Raw genomic sequence first — 20,469 nt, forward strand, 5'->3', positions numbered from 1 at the left:
TAAACATTAGCATTGTTAAAAACACAGTTATAATGGGTTAGTCTGAAAGCAAAGTCAGTTTTGCTTAGAAGAAGAAGAAGCAGAAGAGTTGGTTCTTATATGCCGCTTTTCCCTACCCGAAGGAGGCTCAAAGCGGCTTCCAGTCGCCTTCCCTTTCCTCTCCCCACAACAGAAACCCTGTGGGGTGGGTGAGGCTGAGAGAGCCCTGATATCACTGCCCGGTCAGAACAGTTTTATCAGTGCCATGGCGAGCCCAAGGTCACCCAGCTGGCTGCATTTGGGGGAGCGCAGAATCGAACCCGGCATGCCAGATTAGAAGTCCGCACTCCTAACCACTACACCAAACTGGCTCTCTTAGTGGGGATAGCACTAAGGAAGGAAGAAACACTTTCCCTATCCTAAAGAATATCCAGTTAGAAGTTATTTTCATAATACCTATATGGCGTATTCTAAGTACTCACAGCTTGGCACAAACACTTTTAGTAAAATTCATTCTCTGAGGGTTGCCTAAGAGCTCTCACCTCCTGAGCCCCTGGAATGTTCAAATTAAGGAGCAAAATTCTGCTGTGGGGAAATTCAGAATATCAAAGAAAAGTGAAATGCCCTTTGCATTGCTGACCAAAAAGACCAAAACATGGGAAACAGCACCAAACTGTGGGTAGGGGAGATATTTTTGGTAATGCCCAATAATTCTGGCTATGTTACCATTCTGGAAAATCATGGTGTTGAACCAAAATACCAGTTTTTGTGTGTAGTTTTGCTTTGGGTATTTGATATTGCACAACCCTAATATGTACTTCCTTGCCAGAAATTGTCCCAAAACCAGAGCTAAAACTTACAGCATAATTGTAAAATGGCCTACTCAGAATATTAATCAAGAAGAAAACACATGTTATCAATATTTCCTCTTTACAAGCAGCTGTCTGTTGTTTAGTTCAAACCTCAGGACAATGATATAACATTTGGGGAGAAAAATGCAACCAAGTAAGCCTGCACTAGAGATTAAGATGGAGAAGATCTCCACAGCCACCATGGATTTCCCTTTGGTGCTCAGGTAGCTTGGAATAAAAGACAGCCAAACACAGCAAAAGAGCAACATGCTGAAAGTGATAAACTTGGCCTCATTGAAACTGTCAGGCAATTTCCTGGCTAAGAAAGCCACTATGAAGCTGACTGCAGCTAGGAAGCCCATATAGCCAAGGACACAGAAAAACATGGCAGCTGAGCCCTCGTTACATTCCAGTATGATTGTTTCCTTCAAGGAATGCAGATCCTTATCCGGGAATGGAGAAGAAGTACTTATCCAAAGAACACAAATGCCTATTTGAACAAGGGAGCAAGACAGGACAAGAGAATAGGCCTGTCTTTTCCCCACCAATGGCCTTAGCTTAGAGGATGGTTTCGTAGCCAGAAAGGCCAGAACCACAGTGATGGTTTTGGCCAGTATACTCGAAATAGCCACTGAGAATATGATGCCAAAACTTGTTTGTCGGAGAAGGCAGGTCAACTTTCCAGGTTGCCCAATGAAGAGCAAGGCAGAGAGGAAGCAATGAACAAGGGAGATGAGAAGAAGATAGGTCAGACTGCGGTTGTTGGCTTTGACTATGGGGGTATCCTTGTGCTTCACAAATGTTCCAAGTATCAAAGCTGTGACCAGGGAGAAAGAAATAGCCAACGTTGCGAAGATGAAGCCTATGGGTTCTTCATAAGACAGGAAGCCTACATCCTTGGGAACACATTGATTTTTGTTGTAATTGGAATAGTGATCTTGGGGACAGATGACACAGTTATCCATGTCTGGGGGGGGGGAGAGAGAGAGAGAGCTTATTATAGTATTTCCAGATTTATCTGTAGCTTGAAAATATATAGTTTTTTAAAATTTGTACATTCCTTATGAATCTGATTGCCCTTGTTAGACTAGGAAACCGTCTTATATTAGAAAGTTGTCTTCACTCTGTTCATGACTCAGCTCTAAATTTATCTCTTTTCATTCTCTCCCATGGATTCTTGTGGTTAGGGTTGTCTGCCAAGCTAGCAAAACAGTTAACTACAGAAGGGGGGGGCATCATAATTTCCAACATCATAATAAAAAGTAGTGACGAAAGAGGAAATCCCTGCCTTATTTTATAAGTAAGGGATATTTCTCCATTAATTATTAAAATAGTGTGTTGATCTTTATATATGTTTTATTCTAACCAATAAAATTCTTCGCACAGTACATTTTTTTCTAGCACTGCCAACATCATTTTCCAGTCCAAAGAATCAAAGGCATTTTCTATATCCAGAAAAAGAAAAGCTAATTGTTTATCTGGATGGGTTTGATAATATTAAATCACTGTATAAATGTTATCATATTTCCTTTTATCTGGGTATTTGGGAGTAACGCTGCTTGGTCTTCATGAATCAAATATTTAGGATTAATTTAATCTTTGGGCAATCATTGAAGTAAATATTTTATAATCTACATTAAGGTGTGACATATCACTAATAATTGTGGATACAAACAAAAGGTGGGGAGATAAACCAAGACCTTGCCAAGGAAACGTTGGTTGAAGCCTTAGGGTACGTCCAATTTTCATCTGGCTACCCTTCCTAAATCAATGTCAACTCTCACTTATGGAATTTGTTTTTTCAGACATGCCCCCCACATATATAAGAAGCGGTACTGGGGAAATACTTTGGATTTTTGGATTTTCTGTACTTCAAAGTATTGTAGTTTCAAGTAACTTTAAAATAAAATATATATACTTTAAAAATACAACTTTGAAATGTATATCTTATTTGTTGTAACCTACTCTGAGACTTTGGGGAATTAAAATAAATATTAAATTATATCAGCATATCTGTACCATGGGGGAGACAATTCCTTTGTTTGATAATCCTGGATTGTATTTTTGTTTAGATTAAGGTTTGGGAATTTAACTCATCATCCAGAAATCAAACAAGGAAATAAGGTTATGCCCATACACAAGAGGTCATGTAGAGCATGTGCTATGAACTCGTCTTTGGTCTATTTGAATATAATACTGTGTATGATTTAAATTTCTGTTCATTCTGTTTCCTACCTATTTCCTCAGAGATCATCCCATCTGAACACGGAATGCAGTCATAGCAGCAAAATTCCTTTCCCTCCTTCTTTTGTCGGCTGGAGCCAGGAAAGCAGTGGTCATTGCACAAAGAGAGTGGTAATACCTGTGCATAAACAGGAAGGGAGAGTGGCACCCACATGTCCAATGAGAACCTCAGGTGAACACAATATTTGCTGTTAACCATGAAGAATGTTGGAGAAAGTGGAGAAGAATGTTGGAGAAAGTGGAGAAGAAGAGCTGTTTTTTTGTATCGCCTTTTTATTTGGTGAAAGCTTCTAAAAGCAGCTACCTTCCCTCTGCTTACAACAGTCACCCTGTGAGGTAGGTGAGGCTGAGAGAACTCTTAGAACTGTGATTGACCCAAGGTCTCCCATCTGGCTGTATGTGGCAGAGTGAGTAATAAAACCCTGTACTCCAGATTAAAGGCCACCACTCTTAGCCACTATACCAGTCTGCCTCTCTAAGAAGAATAACTTATGAAACCCTGGTTTAAATCATAGAGTGATGAATACTTAGTGGTTTTTCCCTAACCTTCCTTACAGAGTTGTTGTTATTCCTGGGAAAATGAAATAGAGAAGAGGAGAATCATATTCAAAGCCTTTTTTAGGGATAAAAGTGAAGTACTAATATAAGGGGGGGGGGGAAGGAGATACAATACAGCCCTGTACTCCTACTCATTAGAAGGCAAGGCATAGAAACAAGCAGTACACAACTTGATATTATGAGTTTCCTGAGAATAAGTAAATTTCAAATTTCAAAAAAACCCTTAATGGCTTGTAAAAACATCATCAGAATAGGGGTAATTCATAATTAATTGATACTAATTACATAGTATAAATGAAACAAATAAGTGAAATAAAATAAGCAACAACCAACAATAGATTCCTCCAGAATGCCCAGCAATCAGCAATTTTCACCTACTGTAGATGTCCCTGTTCTAGAACTGTTTCTTGACTAGCCAATTGTCCCTGAGACTAACCCAGATCAGCAGTGGTTTCCAGATAACCACACAAATCACCTGAGCCTTGAACCCACCCCTGTCCAATTTACCAGAATCCTTAGGGGTACTACACAGCTGCCCTGAATGATTTGCTTCCTCACCAGTTTTGAAACTTAACCAGACTTTTCTCAGGGAGAGATGACTTGGGAGAAGGAAGAAGGGTAACTGAGAGCCATTGGTAAATGCAGATTCAAATTCCCACTCTCCCATGGAAGCTTACTGGGGGACACTGTGATGGTCAGTTTCTCTCAACCAACTGTGTACATGTTGGAGAATAAATATCATTGGCGGTCCTTACAGTACACTCTACAGAGGAAAACAAAAGAGAATTTTTATTGATGAATTATGAATTCCCAAAATAGTCTATTAGCAGAATGGAAAACGTTGGGGGTCATGGGGTGTGCATGAAGATCACTCATCTGGGATGCAGTTAAAGGAAATAGGTGACTGGAGTGACTTTCAAGAAAAATGCTAGGAAGATCCATCCCCAGATTTGACGTAAACAGAAATTGCAAAGGAGAAAATGTATGTTTTTTTTTCTACACATGCAGATATCCCACCTGATTAAATGTTCTGTGCCACACAATTTGATCATCATGAATGGTCAGTTCTTCACCAAGTGGACCCCAAGGATCAAGTCTTCCAACTTTCTTTCTAATGAAGGAGCCATTTGGGAAAGTGACCCAGTTTGTCACATCAAAACCACTTTTCAGTTCCCCATTTTCATTAAAATGTATGGTGTCACCAGCACTGTTGTTAAATGTTATGCTCCTTAAAAAAAGATGCAGCTTGTTGAGAAAAAATGAAATAAAATGTAAGCAATTTCAGGAATGACCAAGATCAAGAATATGTCCTAAATGTACTGGGGCAAATGATATAATTTGCTATAATAAGAATACATTGGAACTATTCATTCACTGATAGTAAAGCCAAGTTGGGTTAATGAATTAACTTATTTTGGCTTGGATCTCTCTTCCACTATAGTATTAGGGTCACCGTTTGATATCTTGCCAGATTGAGTCCCAGAGCTCTCTCATTCTTAGGTCCTTAAGCCCAGGGGTAGTCAACCTGTGGGCCTCCAGTTGTTCATGGACTACAATTCCCATGAGCCCCTGCCAGCAAACACTGTCATGGGCTCATGGGAATTGCAGTCCATGAACATATGGAGGACCACAGGATGTCTACCCCTGCTTTAGCCAATCTTGACTGGTGAACCACATATGAACCTTCCTTAAGAGGCTACCTTTGGCCATGATTTTTGATCCCTGTGTTACTTGGAGGTTGGTGGATATAATGAACTCCATGTGGATCTGCTTATGAAGGGTGCTGAGAAATTTATCCTGGTTCAGAGAAGCTGTTAGTGCACTAACTGTAGTGCACTGTTAGTATCCTACTTTGATTGTATGTGTGGAATCAACTGAGCTGTTGTTTGTTACCATAAAGCTCCCAATGATATATGATAATGGGATATGTGCTGTATGAACATGTTTAAACCTATGAGAGTTTAATGTCTCACAGAGTCAGAGAGCCATGAATGACCGGTTGCTTAAAGGGATTCAATGGGTTAGTATCAGTTCAGCAGAAATACTTGAGAACTGATGGCTGAAGGGAACATAGTTTAGCTCAGACATCGAACAAGTACTGTTGAACTCTGTCTGCAGAGGGTTTTTTATCTGCAATATTTGCAAGTAATTGCTTGGTATGAATTTTTCTTCACTTGTTCCCTCTACTTATTGATACTGTATCAATTTCACTATTTTTTATCATTTTGTATGTTAGGTTATCAGTATTGGATACATGACTGGAAAACTGTTTCAAAATCTGAACATGACGATATACAGTACAAATATTGAAAATGTAATAAAAATTGAAGACTGCTGTGAAAAAAGAATGACTTTGGGAGGTACAGTTTGAGAAACATTTACCTGCCAGGGTTGCACATTATAGAAGATTAGATTCCTCTCTTTTTCTCTTGTTCTGCATTTAGATCCGAGTATGTAGAGGGCATGCAACGCATGTGCCACTGCATAGACAGCATTGTAGACATTATAGCTGTGGCCTGTCATGCTCATTTCAAACAAAACAACAGGAACAGAATCCAGCTTCTCCTCTCCAGTGCACATTATCTTGCTGTCCCCATGAACATCTGGATGAAATGAACAGCCAAATGCCTGCTCCCAGAAGTTCTCAATAAAACCATCCCCTTTTGCCCAAGAGGGGCTTATGGACTGCAGAAATGTTTTGAATCCTGGTGGCTCATTGGAGTGAACTGCAAGGGATAGGGCACCATGGAAGGTGTCTACATCCCAAGCCCTTTGGGCTGATGTTGATTCAAAATCCCAGTGGCATGTGACAATCCACACCTTATGAAAGGGAGGAAATGGAATAAAGTTAGCTAAAAACAACATTACTCGTAAAACGAACATGGATGAGTTTTCTCCATATACAAAATGCACATTGGCTTTGGTTTGACTGAGAACAGCTAGATTATCCATCCGCTGTGTAAGGGCATCCATCTCCTCTTGGAAATACGTCTGTTGTGTTAATCTTACAGTGAAATCAAAACAGATGCCATTCTCAGTCAGCATTGGCACCATGATCTGCAGGAACCTGTCCCCACTGTCATCATCTGCAACAAAGAGCACAATCCATGTCCATCTGAAGTGGTGAAATAACCTGATAACTCCCGTATACTGAGTGGCTTCATTTGGGACCATCTGATACAATGTAGAAATGAGCAATGGGCTACTGTGGCTTGGTGAAAATGATCCATAAGTAAGCTGGAAAAAGACACAGTTTTTTTTTTAACATATGGAATGAAACATACCATTTTTCATCATCATCATTATTACCTACCACTCCCAGTCTAGCAGCGGGTTACAAGATTTATTTATTTATGTATTTAGATTTTTATACCGCCATTCCATATGGCTCTGGGCAGTTTACATAAAACATTAAAGAACATTTACATAGAACATATAACAATATAGCAGATAACAATCATGATATAACATACAAGATACAATAGCATTTCAACAAAACAATAACATTGACAATCCCTAGATAGGTTTGACGTCTCAGTCTGACGGGAGGGGGGGCTGGACATGTAGATGTTTTGAGTCAGTCAGCCTCAAGCAAAATAAAATCTCAACGTGAATCATAAAACCCCATTAATCCCAACACAATTCCACCCCAGACAGCAAATACCATAACTCCTAACCCAACCCACCCATCCAGCCTGACAGACCTCCTTCAGTGCCTTGGGAAGCTTGGAGGGGGCCAGGCCTGATATCCTAATCATTTTGAGGAGCAGCCCCTGATCTTACATGTCCACATGCCTGGTGAAAGAGCTCTGTCTTACAGGCCCTGCATCTATGTGTTAAAGACATGAAATTTCCACATGTATGTGTTGCACTCCTGTTCTGATGACCTACCTGTGGTATCTTGTAAATGGTGACTATGGGGGCCATATTGGCAGACATTTCTGAATTCAATCCTCCAATAACTGCAACATGATTGCTCTGTTTATCACACTTGAAATTTGGGAGAAACTTCTGCTGTGAAGAAAGAAAGCTCAGGGTGGCTTTATAGGTCATCCTTGCCACATAGTAGCTGTTGAGAATGTGAAAGCCCAAAGTGATGTTTGGTAAGATATTGGGATTCCCATTGATCTCCTTGACAGCAAAAGTCAAAGCCAGGTTGTGCTGGTAATTCTTTGCTACTGATCTATAATGAGAGTTATAAATGAAAACTAAAGAGCAAAGATACAACTTCCATTAGTTCTCCATATATCCCTCCTTCCTTTGAAAAACTTCATCATCACACTATAACTCTGATCCTTTATAATCCTTTATAATTTTGCTTTTAACAGATATTTAGAAACATAGAATCATAGAGTTGGAAGGAACCAACTGAGTAATCTAGTCCAACTCCTGCACTATGCATGACAGTCACAATCCTATTGCTCATCCACTGTAACCTGCCACCTCCTTGAACCTTCACAGAATCAACCTCTCTGTCAGATGGCTATCCAGCCTCTGTTGAAAAATCTCTGTTGAATCTCTGTTGAAAAAAAAAAAGATGGAGAACCCACCACCTCCCGAGGAAGCCTGTTCCACTGTTAAACCACTCTGTCAGGAACTTCTTACAGATGTTTAGATGGGATTTCTTTTGAATTAATTTCATCCCATTGATTCTGGTCCATCCTTCCAGGCCAAGAGAGAATAACTCTGCTCCATCCTCGATATGGCAGCCTTTAAAATACTTGAAGATGGTGATCAGATCCCGTCACAGTCCTCTCCTCTCCGGGCTAAACAGACCAAACTCCCCCAACCATTCCTCATATGTCCTGGTCTCTAAACCCCTCACCATTTTTGTTGCCCTCCTGTGGACACGCTCCAGTTTGTCCTCTGCAACTGTGTTGCGCAAAACTGAATACAGTACTTCAAGTGAGGACAAACCAGAGCAGAGTTAAATGATAGCATCACCTCCTGTGAACTGGACACGATACTCTGTTTGATACAGCCCAAAATCCCATTTGCCATTTTAGCCACCAAGTCACACTGCTGACTCATGTTCAATGTATGGTCTACTAAGACTCCTAGATCCTTTTTGCACATGCTACTGCCAAGACAAATCTCCCCCATCTTATATTGGGGTAAATGGTTTTTCCTACTTAAATGCAGAACTTTACATTTGTCCCTATTTAATTTAATTTTATTTAGTTTAGCCCAGTTCTTGAACCTATCAAGATCATCCTGTTTTCTGATTTGGTCTTCTGTTGTGTTTGCTACTCCTCCCAGATTAGTATTGTCTGCAAAATTAATAAGTACCTCCTCTAATCCCTTATCCAAATCATTTATAAATATGTTGAGCAACACTGGCCCTAGGACAGATCCCTGGGGAACTCTGTTCCAGGCTGACGTGGCCAGTGCGCACCACGGCAAGGGTAGGGAAGGTGCAGGCACCGGTGCATCCGTTGGAACACACATACATGCACGAAGCTTGGCACCTGCGTGTGTTCCCTGAGTTGTGCACTGGCACCCATGCCTCCCTTCCCCCCCCTGTGGTGTGGCGCTGGCTGATGCCGCCGTGCACAACCCTACTTGTCACTCTTCTCCTAGATGATGCTGAACCACTTACAAGTACCCTTGGGGTATGATCTGTCAACCAGTTATCAATCCACCTGACAGAATTCGGATCCATACCGCATTCTACCAAGTTGTCAATCAGAATATCATGTGGAACATTATCAAAAGCTTTACTGAAATCCATATAAACTATGTGCACTGCATCCCCCTGATCCAGCAAGGTAGTCAATATCTTCAGAAAAGAGATAAGGTTGGTCTGACATGACTTGTTCTTTGTATATATAAGTGCTAATGTTTATCTCAATGAAATGGAAAAAAAAATACTGTGATGGTTTGTGCATGTACAATGGAATTGTGGATATGGAGAAGACAATATATTGTTAGCTCTGTAATACAATACTCTCAACTTAAAAAAAATACTGAGCAACAATATTACTGGGATTACTTTCTTAACAGGTAGATTGGAGCAAGTGAAATATGAAAGATGACTTCATATGTTATATGCCAGTATGACATGCTAATTCTGAAAATGCTTTGGGATGGTTATAGATTATCATAATCTGACCTTGAATTTTGGTAATTTTCCATTTTATGGTGTAATTAATCTGAATGAATTAGCTCTTGGGGGATTTTTGTCTTCCTTTTGGGCATGATGAAATAAAGAAAATAATCATTTGGGAGGTGCTTGGGAAAAGTCTTTTAGTCTTGTGGCAGCAAATCTGACCACCACTGTCCATTCCCCTTTTGTATTCTTGCTATAATGAAAAGTTATGTGCTTAGATATGCCCATTATATCGCCCCACTGATACAAAGACTGTGAGGGACATATATTACATCCTTCTTTGAAGAAAATAGATGAATGATGGCCTATTAATGCCTGACTGTTCCATTTATGGCTCAGCGTGCTTGCCAATTGACTTCCCATGCAATGCCCTGCTCTCCAAAGGCAACTACGAAGGTTCAATTCCACTTTCCCAATATCATACTGAGATATTGACTTAGAATATTCTCTGTCAGTTGCAACACTGAGAAATTATCTCCTTTCTAACTCTCATTTCCTTTATCTCAATCTTGGCCCATGTTCTGGTCCTCCTTTTTCCTGGCTGGAAAAAAAAGTCTTTTTCTCTAATCTTGAGTTGTTGGACCTTGATCGCTCTCTCCAAGCAGCACTCTGTGACCAAAACCACTTATTCTTCTCAACCATTCTTCCTACAGGGTGACTTACATGAGCCAATGTGCATGCCATGGTAAGAGAAGCTCATTCTTCCCCTTTTTCCTTCTCTCCCCTGCAACTCTCTCTGCTTCTTTTGCTGATGCTCCTTTTTCCTGACTAAAAAATATAAGTATTTTTCCTGTTTTCCATACATCAAACGATACATTTTGTAGCCAAAAGACAAAGCCAGTCTAACCTTCATTTTTACAAATGTCAGATACATGGAGGATATAGTTAAATTGATAAACGATAAAAAGAGTACACATGAATGGCTTACATAGGTTCCCCAATGGACAACTGGCTAGGCTGCTCTTTGAAGGAGAGAGTCTCATATACATAGAAGACTTGAGAAACAATCTCACCCACAACCAGGTCACCAGGCTGATAAAACGCATGAGGAATAGGAAGAAGGTCAACAGGCGTGGTGCATTGAATGGGATGCTTCTTGCATACGGCGGGGAACAGGAATAAAAGCAGCAGCAGCAGAACAATGATCTTCCTCATGAACCACTTTCCCTCCATTCCAAGATGTCTGTTGGCAAGTGCTGTATTCTCAACATTCACTGTGTTTTGAATTCATGGATCTGCTGGTGTGCTTGAGGTAGCTGAACCTATAAGGAAATCTCAGCAGAAGGTTCAGTCAATGGATGCTTCCCCCTCCAGCCTCCTCCTATTCATCTCTCAGTAGAATGCAATATCTATGCCTTCTTACATTCTCCTCTCTTTTTAACTGGCTGTTCCTTTGTCTAAACTCATTCTAAAAGAGCTTCCTCCAAGAACTATTCCTGGAATTGATTCTGTCTTTCAGGTGTAAATTGAAACAGAAGCATTTGATGGTTCAAGAAGCAGAAGTGTGACTAAGGTCAAAACAAAGCAATATGTTCTCCCCATTAACCATTTAAAAACACAAAAAACACCACATTACTTTGTAAAACTTTATGTACTCTCCCTACCTGAGAAGTATGAGGGTTTAGAGAGGAGATTAATTGTGGGATTGAGTTTGTGTCCACCTAGCTTTCCACTCAGTCCTACCCAGTTCCCTCTATGCTACAGCCCCTACCTCACAAGGCTTTTGCCCATGAGGGACCAATGATTCTCAGCATATCCATCACATGTGCTGAAATAAGATGCCTCCTTCATTCTCACCAGGAGAAAATCTGCTTAGATCCAGCTTTTCTCAGTTCGTGGGTTTGGGGTTTTGTTTTTTTGTAATTTCTAAGGCAGGTCAGTGGGGAAATGGTAGAAAGTGCCTTCAAATCATAAACAGTTTCTAGATACCTCGTTGTGCCTTCAGGAGAATAAACGAACAGATGCGGTGTACCATTGCTAGCTTCTGCAGAGCAATCATGGAGTTTCTCAGTAGTCTGCAATCCAGGGCTGATCCCACAGCTTCTGATGTAATGGGGGTAGTCTGGGCCATCCAGCTCTGCATGAGTTGGAAACAACTTTACAGATATACAGATAGATTTACAGGGATCCCTGTACATATGCATCAAAGCTCTGCTAATTTACGGGGGGTTATACACAGTGAATTTTGTTATCATGGCCCCTGGAAATTTCTTGTCCAACAAGACAACAACTGTAATGAGGACATGCCTTCCTAATTATCATAGTGCCGAAGAAGTTGGCCTTGGTCTCAAAGGGCTATTGAAATTGGCACAATTTAAATTAATATATATCAATGTAATTGTAATAATTTAAGGGGAAAGCAGACTAAAATAACAAAGCCTGGCTTTATTCCTAGATTGAGAACTTCAGATTATTCTGACATTCCCTGGGGACCAACATTATCTTCTGCAGTTTTCTGCTGATCGTAAGGTGAGTTTTAGCATTTCATTTGAAATTGATCTATGCCTGTGGCTAAAAAATCAGTGATAATTCCAGATACTCAAACGCAAAACTAGAAGGATTTGGTAGAGTATCAGGCTTAAAAGTTAATAAAGGTAAATCTAAAATCATTATAAAAAATATATTGTTAAAAGACCAAAAGCTCTTGGAAGCAAAATCAGTTCAAATAGTCAGTAAAGTAAAATATTTAGGAGTTATAATAACTCACTCTAATTTAACACTTTTTCAAAATAATTATGAGATGGTTTGGAAAGAAATAAAAGAAGATAGAAATAGGGGGAAGCATCTAAGTTTATCTCTGCTAGTGAGAATCTCAGTAATTAAAGCGAATATATTACCCCGAATTATGTTTCTTTTCCAAAATATACCCATTATAAGTTCAGACAAAGTATTGAATTGTTGGCAAAAGAAATTAGCAGAACATATTTGGCGAGGACGAAAAGCAAGAATTAAAATGAAAACATTATGAAATTCTAGAGAGAGAGGAGGTCTAAAAGTTCCCAATTTAAAACTTTATTTTGAAGCAGTCGTCTTGTCTTGGTTGTAAAAATTGATATTACTCAAAAAACACAGATTGTTGACATTAGAAGGGACCATTTACAGTTGGCACGTCTATATGAACAGACCGTTAAGACCTTGTCCACCTAGTCTTGGTCCTCCAGGGGGGATGACCCTACTAATAGTCAGTCATCAAGGAAGTGTCAGGATCAGCCCGTCTGATCTCTGCCATGATTTGTGGTTGAGAAGAGAAACTCCATGTTGGTTTGATGTGTGTTTTTTGATAAACCTTTGGTAACCCTTTTTACAAACCTGAACTATTTCACACTGCTTTGTGTATCCTTTCATGCTGTGACACTTTCTTGCAAATGTTGCTCTGTACTTTGTTATCTGAAAGGGAGGGTGCTGATCCCCCAAGGCCTGCCAGGCCAGAGACGGTCTGGCAGGAAGCCAAGGATGGCATCTGTGAGAATGGGGGTAATTCTACCCTGGGAACGAGGGGGCATTTGGGCAGGAAGGATGCATTGATAACTGATTGCTTGCCATGTATTGATTAGATTCCACTACAGACGTCGGAGTGTTCAGATCTACATCCAATAAAGCTTTCTATTAATCCAGAAGCCTAGTTATGAGTCTGTCTGCCTTTTACAGAAAGGTAAAAACTATCACCCCATTGGAATGGTGGTAGACAATTGACACTGACAACATACACTTAGTAAACACCCTAGTGGTGATTGCTAGCTGAAATGGAAGAACTGTATAACAGAACACATTAGAACCCTGTTGGAACCCTGCTGACTTTTCATGGATGAGCATCAAAATCTGCTTGTGTCCTTGAGGTAGCTGAAACTATAAGAAAATCTTAGCAGATGGTCCAGTTAATGGAAACTCCCCCTTTCTCCCATTCATCACTCAGCGGAATATGATTTCTGTGCCTTCTTACATTCTCCTCTCTAGGTCAAGTGGTTGTTCCTTGGCCCAGACTCTCCGTGAAATATCTGTATCCAAGAACTATCTCTGAAGCTGATAAGGGCTTTCAAATGTAAATTGACAAATGATCATTTGATGGCCCAAGTAGCTGAAGCATCACTAAGGTCAAAACAAATCAGTAAATTCTCCCAATTACCCACCTCCCAAAATTATAAAATGCACCATAGTACTGTGGAAAATTATATGCCCCCCATATGGTGGAAATGAGAAGCATGAGGGATAAGAGAGCAGATTAATTATGAGATTGAGGTTGAATGAAGCCAGCTTTTCGACTCAGTCTTACCACTTCCCTTCATGCTACAGCCCCTCTCTCACAAGACTTTTTCCCCTGTGAGACCCATGATTCTCACCATTATATTTGGTCAGATATGATGCATCCATTTCCATCAGGACCGTTTATGAACTGGGAACTTCACTGCCCCACCTCCCGTGCTGGAGAACAGATTGGGGGCGGATGAGGTGCTCCGGACCAAATGCTCCCCCATGTGGGTGCAGGAAGAGGTGGGGCAACCTGCCATGTCTAAAACTGCATGAAACCTCCAGTGCGTAAACGGTCCAGTTGAAACTCTGATTAGATCCAATTTATACAATTCATTTTTGTGAGGTTAATTTATAAGGGAGGACCAGTGGAGAAATGGTAGTGATAGAAATTGATCCAAGTCAGTCTGAATCTCTCAAAAGCAGCCCCAATTCAGAGATATATATATAAATGAAAATAGTATCATGTAAGTATTACCAGAAATTTATTTTTATTTTGTAAAAAAGAACAAATGCTTTAAAACTATGACACTAAAAACTGAACACATAGTGTCCTCAAATTTAAATGAAAATTATATCATGTTAGTATTACCAGACATTGCTTGGCTATGGGTTTTCCCCTTAGCATAAAGAACACATCTAGCTCCTGCTATAGTGAGAGATAAGCATGTTCTTTGTTTACGCCAACACACTGAAACAAACTTTATTTAAAGTCATTTAAGCTAGAACAATAAATGCAAAGTGAAATGTTGAGTGCATTTGAAACTCAGACTCATAAAAGCATAATTACACAGTAATTTATATAAAATTGGAAAACGTATGAGTATTATAAAAAATGCACCAAAAAGTTCTTCCCTGTGTAATTTTTGTGCATCTCAATGAGACCATTGACAGAGACCATTTCTGCACAAGGAATCTACCCCTGGACAGCCTCTGGTTCCTAATGATTTACACAAAAAAAATGACTTTGGGGGCTCCAGTTACCATATTCAGTATCCCAAAAACCCACAAGCATAAGTAAAGTCAAAAAGAACACGAATCCCAAAAAGATGGAAGGATATTGGATCATTCTGGCTTTTCTGCATACCAACACAGAACTTTTTTTTGGCCTTGCTGCATGGCAACATGGAACTGCCTCTTAACAAAAAAAATAATTTTGGTCCTTTAGGGGTTAGAAAGTTTAAATCCAGAACTGCTGTGCTATGATGGGTGGCTTGCTGCAATTGACAAACTAAAGTGTGGGGGATGAAGTTCGGCATGTTTTCTCTTGCAACCTCATTAGAAGGACAAAACCTGTGATGGGGTGAGGGAAAATGTGGAGGGGGTCTCCCATGAAGAGGGGTGCCATCCCAAGTTTCCAAGCAAAGGCCAGGCACGTTTTGTGCCAACATGCAGAAATGGTCAAATAATTTAGCAGTACATTGTATATAGTTTAGGGGGTCACAGCAGTTCAAAGTTTTGTTATCTTTTCTTTTGTTCTCCTCCTTTTTAAACTGATCTCCAGGTTATAGAGAAAAATTCTTTACCAAGAGAAAATTAAATTGTTCATACTGATTCAAATATCACAATTTTGAATACAAAACGTTAGGGAGTGTAAGTCTGTGAAAAATTAAGAGTATGCACATTAAATAATCAGAGAAAAATATATCTTAAAACTATTTATTCTTTACAAGCATCTTTTTATTGTTTAGTTCAGGCCTCAGGACAATGATATAAATTTTGGGAGCGAAAATGCAACCAAGTAAGCCTGCACTAGAGATTAAGATGGAGAAGATCTCCACAGCCACCATGGATTTCCCTTTGGTGCTCAGGTAGCTTGGAATAAAAGACAGCCAAACACTGCAAAAGAGCAACATGCTGAAAGTAATGAACTTGGCCTCATTGAAACTGTCAGGCAACTTCCTGGCTAAGAAAGCCACCATGAAGCTGACTGCAGCTAGGAAGCCCATGTAGCCTAGGACACAGAAAAACATGGCAGCCGAGCCCTCGTTACATTCCAGTATGATTGTCTCCTTCAGTGAATGCAGATCCTTATCTGGGAAAGGAGAGGAAGTACTGATCCAAAGAACACAAATACCTACTTGAACAAGGGAGCAAGAAAGGACAAAAGAATATGCCTGTCTTTTCCCCACCAATGGCCTGAAACTAGAGCCTGGTTTGGTAGCCAGAAAGACCAGAACCACAGTGATGGTTTTGGCCAGAACACTAGAAATAGCTATTGAGAATATGATGCCAAAACTTGTTTGTCGGAGAAGGCAGGTCACCTTTCCAGGCTTCCCAATGAAGAGCAAGGCAGAGAGGAAGCAATGAGCAAGGGAGATGAGAAGAAGATAGGTCAGACTGCGGTTGTTGGCTTTGACTATGGGGGTATCCTGGTGCTTCACAAATGTTCCAAGTACCAAAGTTGAGGTCAGTGAGAAAGTAATAGCCATGATTGCTAAGATGATACCTATGGGTTCTTCATAAGACAGGAAGCTTACATCCTTGGGAACACATTGATTTTTGTTGTAATTAGAATAGTGATCTCGGGGACAGATGACACAGCTATCCATGTCTGGGGAGAGAGAGAGAGAGAGAGAGAGAGAGCTTGTTATAGTATTTCCATATTTGTCTGCTGTTTGGAAACATATTTTTAAAAATGGAGTTTCCTTTTGAATCTGATTGTCCTTGTTAGACTAGGAAACCTTCCTATATTGCAAAGTTGTCTCTACTCTGATCATAACTCAGCTCTGAATTTAATTCATATGGGAGATTTTTCTCTTTATCATTTTCTTCCATGGATTTTTGCTGCTTAGGGTTAGGTCTGCCATGGTGGCAAAACAGGTTTCATGAAAACAATCTAATATATTTTCAAGGATGAGAGGAGGATGGAGTAGGTTTAAAAGCAGCCTCTTTCTTCAGAAGCGGCCGTGTTGGCAGCCTAAGGAATCTTCAAATAAACAACTGGAGCACTCTTTAGCAGGGATATCAGATAAAAGTCTCCACATGAAAATAAGTCAAACAATTGTTATATATAGTATGTAGTGGAGATATCAATGTTTCTCATTTCTTTTATCATGTGCACCTGATTATAATAAATATTTGTATTTTAAATACAAATTTTACCTGCAGCTCAACCTTTGGTTTCCTAACTTGTCTAACCAGGTTGGGTTTTCATTTCCCTTTTTGGTATTTGACAGGACATCTAATGAGGCAGAATTTCCTGGATTAGAGACCCCCCCCCCCCAATTTATTGGCTCTCTAAAAAATTCTATGTTCACTTGCTTTTTAACCTATTCCTGTTCTTAATCCAGTTTTTGTATTTTATGCTGACCTCTTCATTACACAGAATTAGAGTTTTCGCTTAAAACACATGCTGTGAAAAATATCCTAGGCTCAATTTCTGAAGGACAACCTACTCATCCATTGTTTTCCCTATCTAGCTTTCTTGGCGCTCTGGTTCCACTCCAGGCATAGATTCCTGTTGATGTTTGCTCACTGAGCACTTCTTTCCACCACACCCTTGAATCTGCAGTGGCAGGCAGTCCCACTAGCCATACACACCTGTGGCCAGGAGGGCTTGCTGCCATCATGTCTCACAGGATCGGTGGGGCTTCCTGGCTTGGCTGGGAGGAACTTTGCTTCCCTCCCCAAGCCAAAAAAGCCTGATGAGCCTTGTAGCCACAGCCACAGGCAGCTCTACTGACACATTCACCTGTGGCCAGGAGGGTTGCCTGCTGATGCCTCTCCCAGGCTCACTTGGAATCTTTGGTGTGAAGAGGCAACTCTGAAAAGGCCAGCCGAGCCTGGGAGAGGTGGCGGCAGGCAGCCTTCCAGGCTGTAGTCATCCATCAGCCGAAAAGGGCCAAAGAGGGCCCACCTTAGGAGAGCCTTCTCAATAATTTATAAAAGCAAAAGCTGTTACAAATATAATGTATTGCTGGTGCTGTGAATAATTGTGGACAGCACCCCCCTATTGAACAATGGGATAGCAGTGAAGGTGGTGAATGATACAATTCTGACTGTGGCTTCTTATGTGTGAAACATCCCACTACCATGATGAACTTCTCTGGCTGGTGAGATCAGTGTCCTGTGGGTCCTTATGCAGTTCTGCAGAGCCTGTAAAACAGCTGTTCTGAAGGGCCTATGGTTGAAGCCTTAGGATGCATCCAAATTTCCGCTGGCTTCCTTGCTTAAATCCATCTGTCAACTCTCATTTATGAAATTTGCATTTTGAGACATACCCTTCTTAGATATCATGTGCCATGAACTTATATGCCATGAACTTATATTTGAATTTCATACTGTGTATGATTGCTATCTCTATTCATTCTGTTTCCTACCTATCTCCTCAGAGATCATCCCATCTGAACATGGAAGGCAGTCATAGCAGCAAAATTTCTTTCCCTCCTTCTTTTGTCGGCTGGAGCCAGGAAAGCAGTGCTCATTGCACACAGAGACTGGTAGAACCTGTGAATAAACAGGAAGTGAGTTCGGCACCCATATGTCCAATGAGAACCTCAGATGAACACAATCTATGCTGTTAACCATGGAGAACTCTGATAGACTAACCCAGATGAGCAGTGGCTACAGGATAACCACACAGATAACCTGAGCCCCGAAGCGCCCTTTGCCCAATTTGTACAAATTACCAGAACCACACAGCATACCCTGAATTATTTGCTACCTCACCAGTTTGAAACGTAACCAGACTTTTCTCAGGGAGAGACAACTTGGGAGAAGGAGGAAGGGAAACTGAGAGCCATTGGTAAATGCAGATTCGAATTCCCACTCTCCCATGGAAGCTTACTGGGGGACATGGTGATGGTCAGTTTCTCTCAACCAATTCTGTACATGTTGGAGAATGCACTTTCATTGCACTTTAGAAGTCACTTTCCCTGTTAAACACATGAAAATCCAACTAGAAATGCACATTGAAAGTGCATTCTCTCATGCATGCAGAAAATTGTCGATAAAATCGAAGAAGAGAGACTGATGTGGGTTGCTTTAGGCCCCATTTGGAGACAAAATTGAGTTATAAAGTAGTCAATAAATAATAACTAAGACGAAGATTTGTAAGAGCAGACAAAAGAAAGGTTGGTTGGTGAAACGAGACAGAAAGAAAGTCAACAGAGAGGATTTAGGGGCGTCTAAGAGCAAAGAAAGAGGACACTATGTGGGATAAGGATTATAGGGAGAAATAAAGAAACCACTGCAAGTCCTTGAGGGTTGCTTTCTATTTTTGCATACCATTTCTAGATTTGGGTTACTGACCAAAGAAGTGGAAAAGTTGTAAACAAACAAGAAAAATAAAAATGTGGGAATGATTCAGCTGCCAAAACCTTAACATTACAACCAATGCATCGCATTCTGGCCCATGGAATAATGGGGGACATTATTTATCAACCTGAGAGAAAAAAACATGTACTTAAATATTACTTAGTTGTAATTCTGTAGATTTTGCCAAATATTATTGGCGTTCTGTACAGAGGAAAATAAAGGGGGATTTTTAATGATGAATTATGAATTCCACAAATATCAGCAGAATGGACAATGCTGGTGGTCATGGGGTGTGCATGAAGATCACTCATCTGGGATGTAGTTGAAAAACACAATGTTTTTCTCTATCCATGCCGATATCTCACCTGATTAAATGTTCTGTGCCACACAATTTGATCATCATGAATGGTCAATTCTTCTCCTGGAGAAGCCCAAGGATCAAGTCTTCCAACTTTGAGTCTGATGAAGGAGCCATTTGGGAAAGTGACCCAGTTTGTCACATCAAAACCACTTTTCAGTTCCCCTTTTTCATTAAACTGTATGGTGTCACCAGCACTGTTGTTGAATGTGATGCTCCTTAAAATAAGATGTAGCTGATTGGGAAAAAAAAGAAAAGAAATAAAATGTAAGCAATTTCAGGAATGACCAAGATCCAGAATATGTCTTAAATATACTGGGACAAATGATATAATGTGCTATAATGAGAAGACATTGGAACTATTCGTTCACTAGTATTAAAGCTAAATTGGGCTAATGAATTAATTATTTTGTCCTGGGTCTCACCTCTCCTATAGTCACCAATTGGTAACCCAGAGCTGTCTAGTTCATAGGTCCTTTGGTGAACCACATATGAACCTTCCTTAAGAGGCTTCTTTGGCCATGATTTTTGATCCCTGTGTTACTTGGAGGTTGGTGGATATAATGAACTCCATGTGGATCTGCTTCTAAAGGGTGCTGAGATATTTATCCTGATTAAGAGAAGCTGTTAGTGTACTGTTAGCATCCTACTTTGATTGTATGAGTGAAATTAAACAAGCTGCTGTTTGTTACCATAAAGCTCCCAATGATCTATGATAATATCTAAGGGATATGTGCTGTATGAACATGTTAAGGTCTATGAGGGGTTAATGTGTCACAGAGACAGAGAGCCTTGAATTACAGGTTGCTCAAAGGGATTCAATAGATTAGTATCAGTTGAGCAGAAATACTTGGGAACTGATGGCT

General features: G+C 40.3%; 2 protein-coding genes across 2 annotated transcripts; both read right to left on the reverse strand.

Moving 5' to 3' along the window:
* Nucleotides 1–895: 895 nt before the first annotated feature.
* Nucleotides 896–10,896, reverse strand: LOC143825435 (vomeronasal type-2 receptor 26-like). The gene is made up of 6 exons (XM_077313466.1): nucleotides 10,670–10,896; nucleotides 7,524–7,815; nucleotides 6,501–6,869; nucleotides 4,650–4,877; nucleotides 3,066–3,192; nucleotides 896–1,797 (listed from the first exon to the last, which is right to left on the reverse strand). The coding sequence occupies exons 1-6, from the start codon at nucleotides 10,894–10,896 to the stop codon at nucleotides 896–898; spliced, it is 2,145 nt and encodes a 714-aa protein (XP_077169581.1).
* Nucleotides 10,897–10,968: 72 nt separating this feature from the next.
* On the reverse strand, nucleotides 10,969–20,177 carry LOC143825437 (vomeronasal type-2 receptor 26-like). The gene is made up of 8 exons (XM_077313467.1): nucleotides 20,148–20,177; nucleotides 19,611–19,838; nucleotides 18,309–18,435; nucleotides 15,657–16,540; nucleotides 14,579–14,635; nucleotides 13,408–13,581; nucleotides 11,671–11,818; nucleotides 10,969–11,003 (listed from the first exon to the last, which is right to left on the reverse strand). Exons 1-8 carry the CDS (start codon nucleotides 20,175–20,177, stop codon nucleotides 10,969–10,971), a joined length of 1,683 nt encoding a protein of 560 aa, XP_077169582.1.
* Between the last annotated feature and the right edge of the window lie 292 nt (nucleotides 20,178–20,469).

The sequence above is a fragment of the Paroedura picta genome, chromosome 16, assembly GCF_049243985.1.
Source record: "Paroedura picta isolate Pp20150507F chromosome 16, Ppicta_v3.0, whole genome shotgun sequence".
Classification (NCBI taxonomy): Eukaryota; Metazoa; Chordata; class Lepidosauria; order Squamata; family Gekkonidae; genus Paroedura; species Paroedura picta.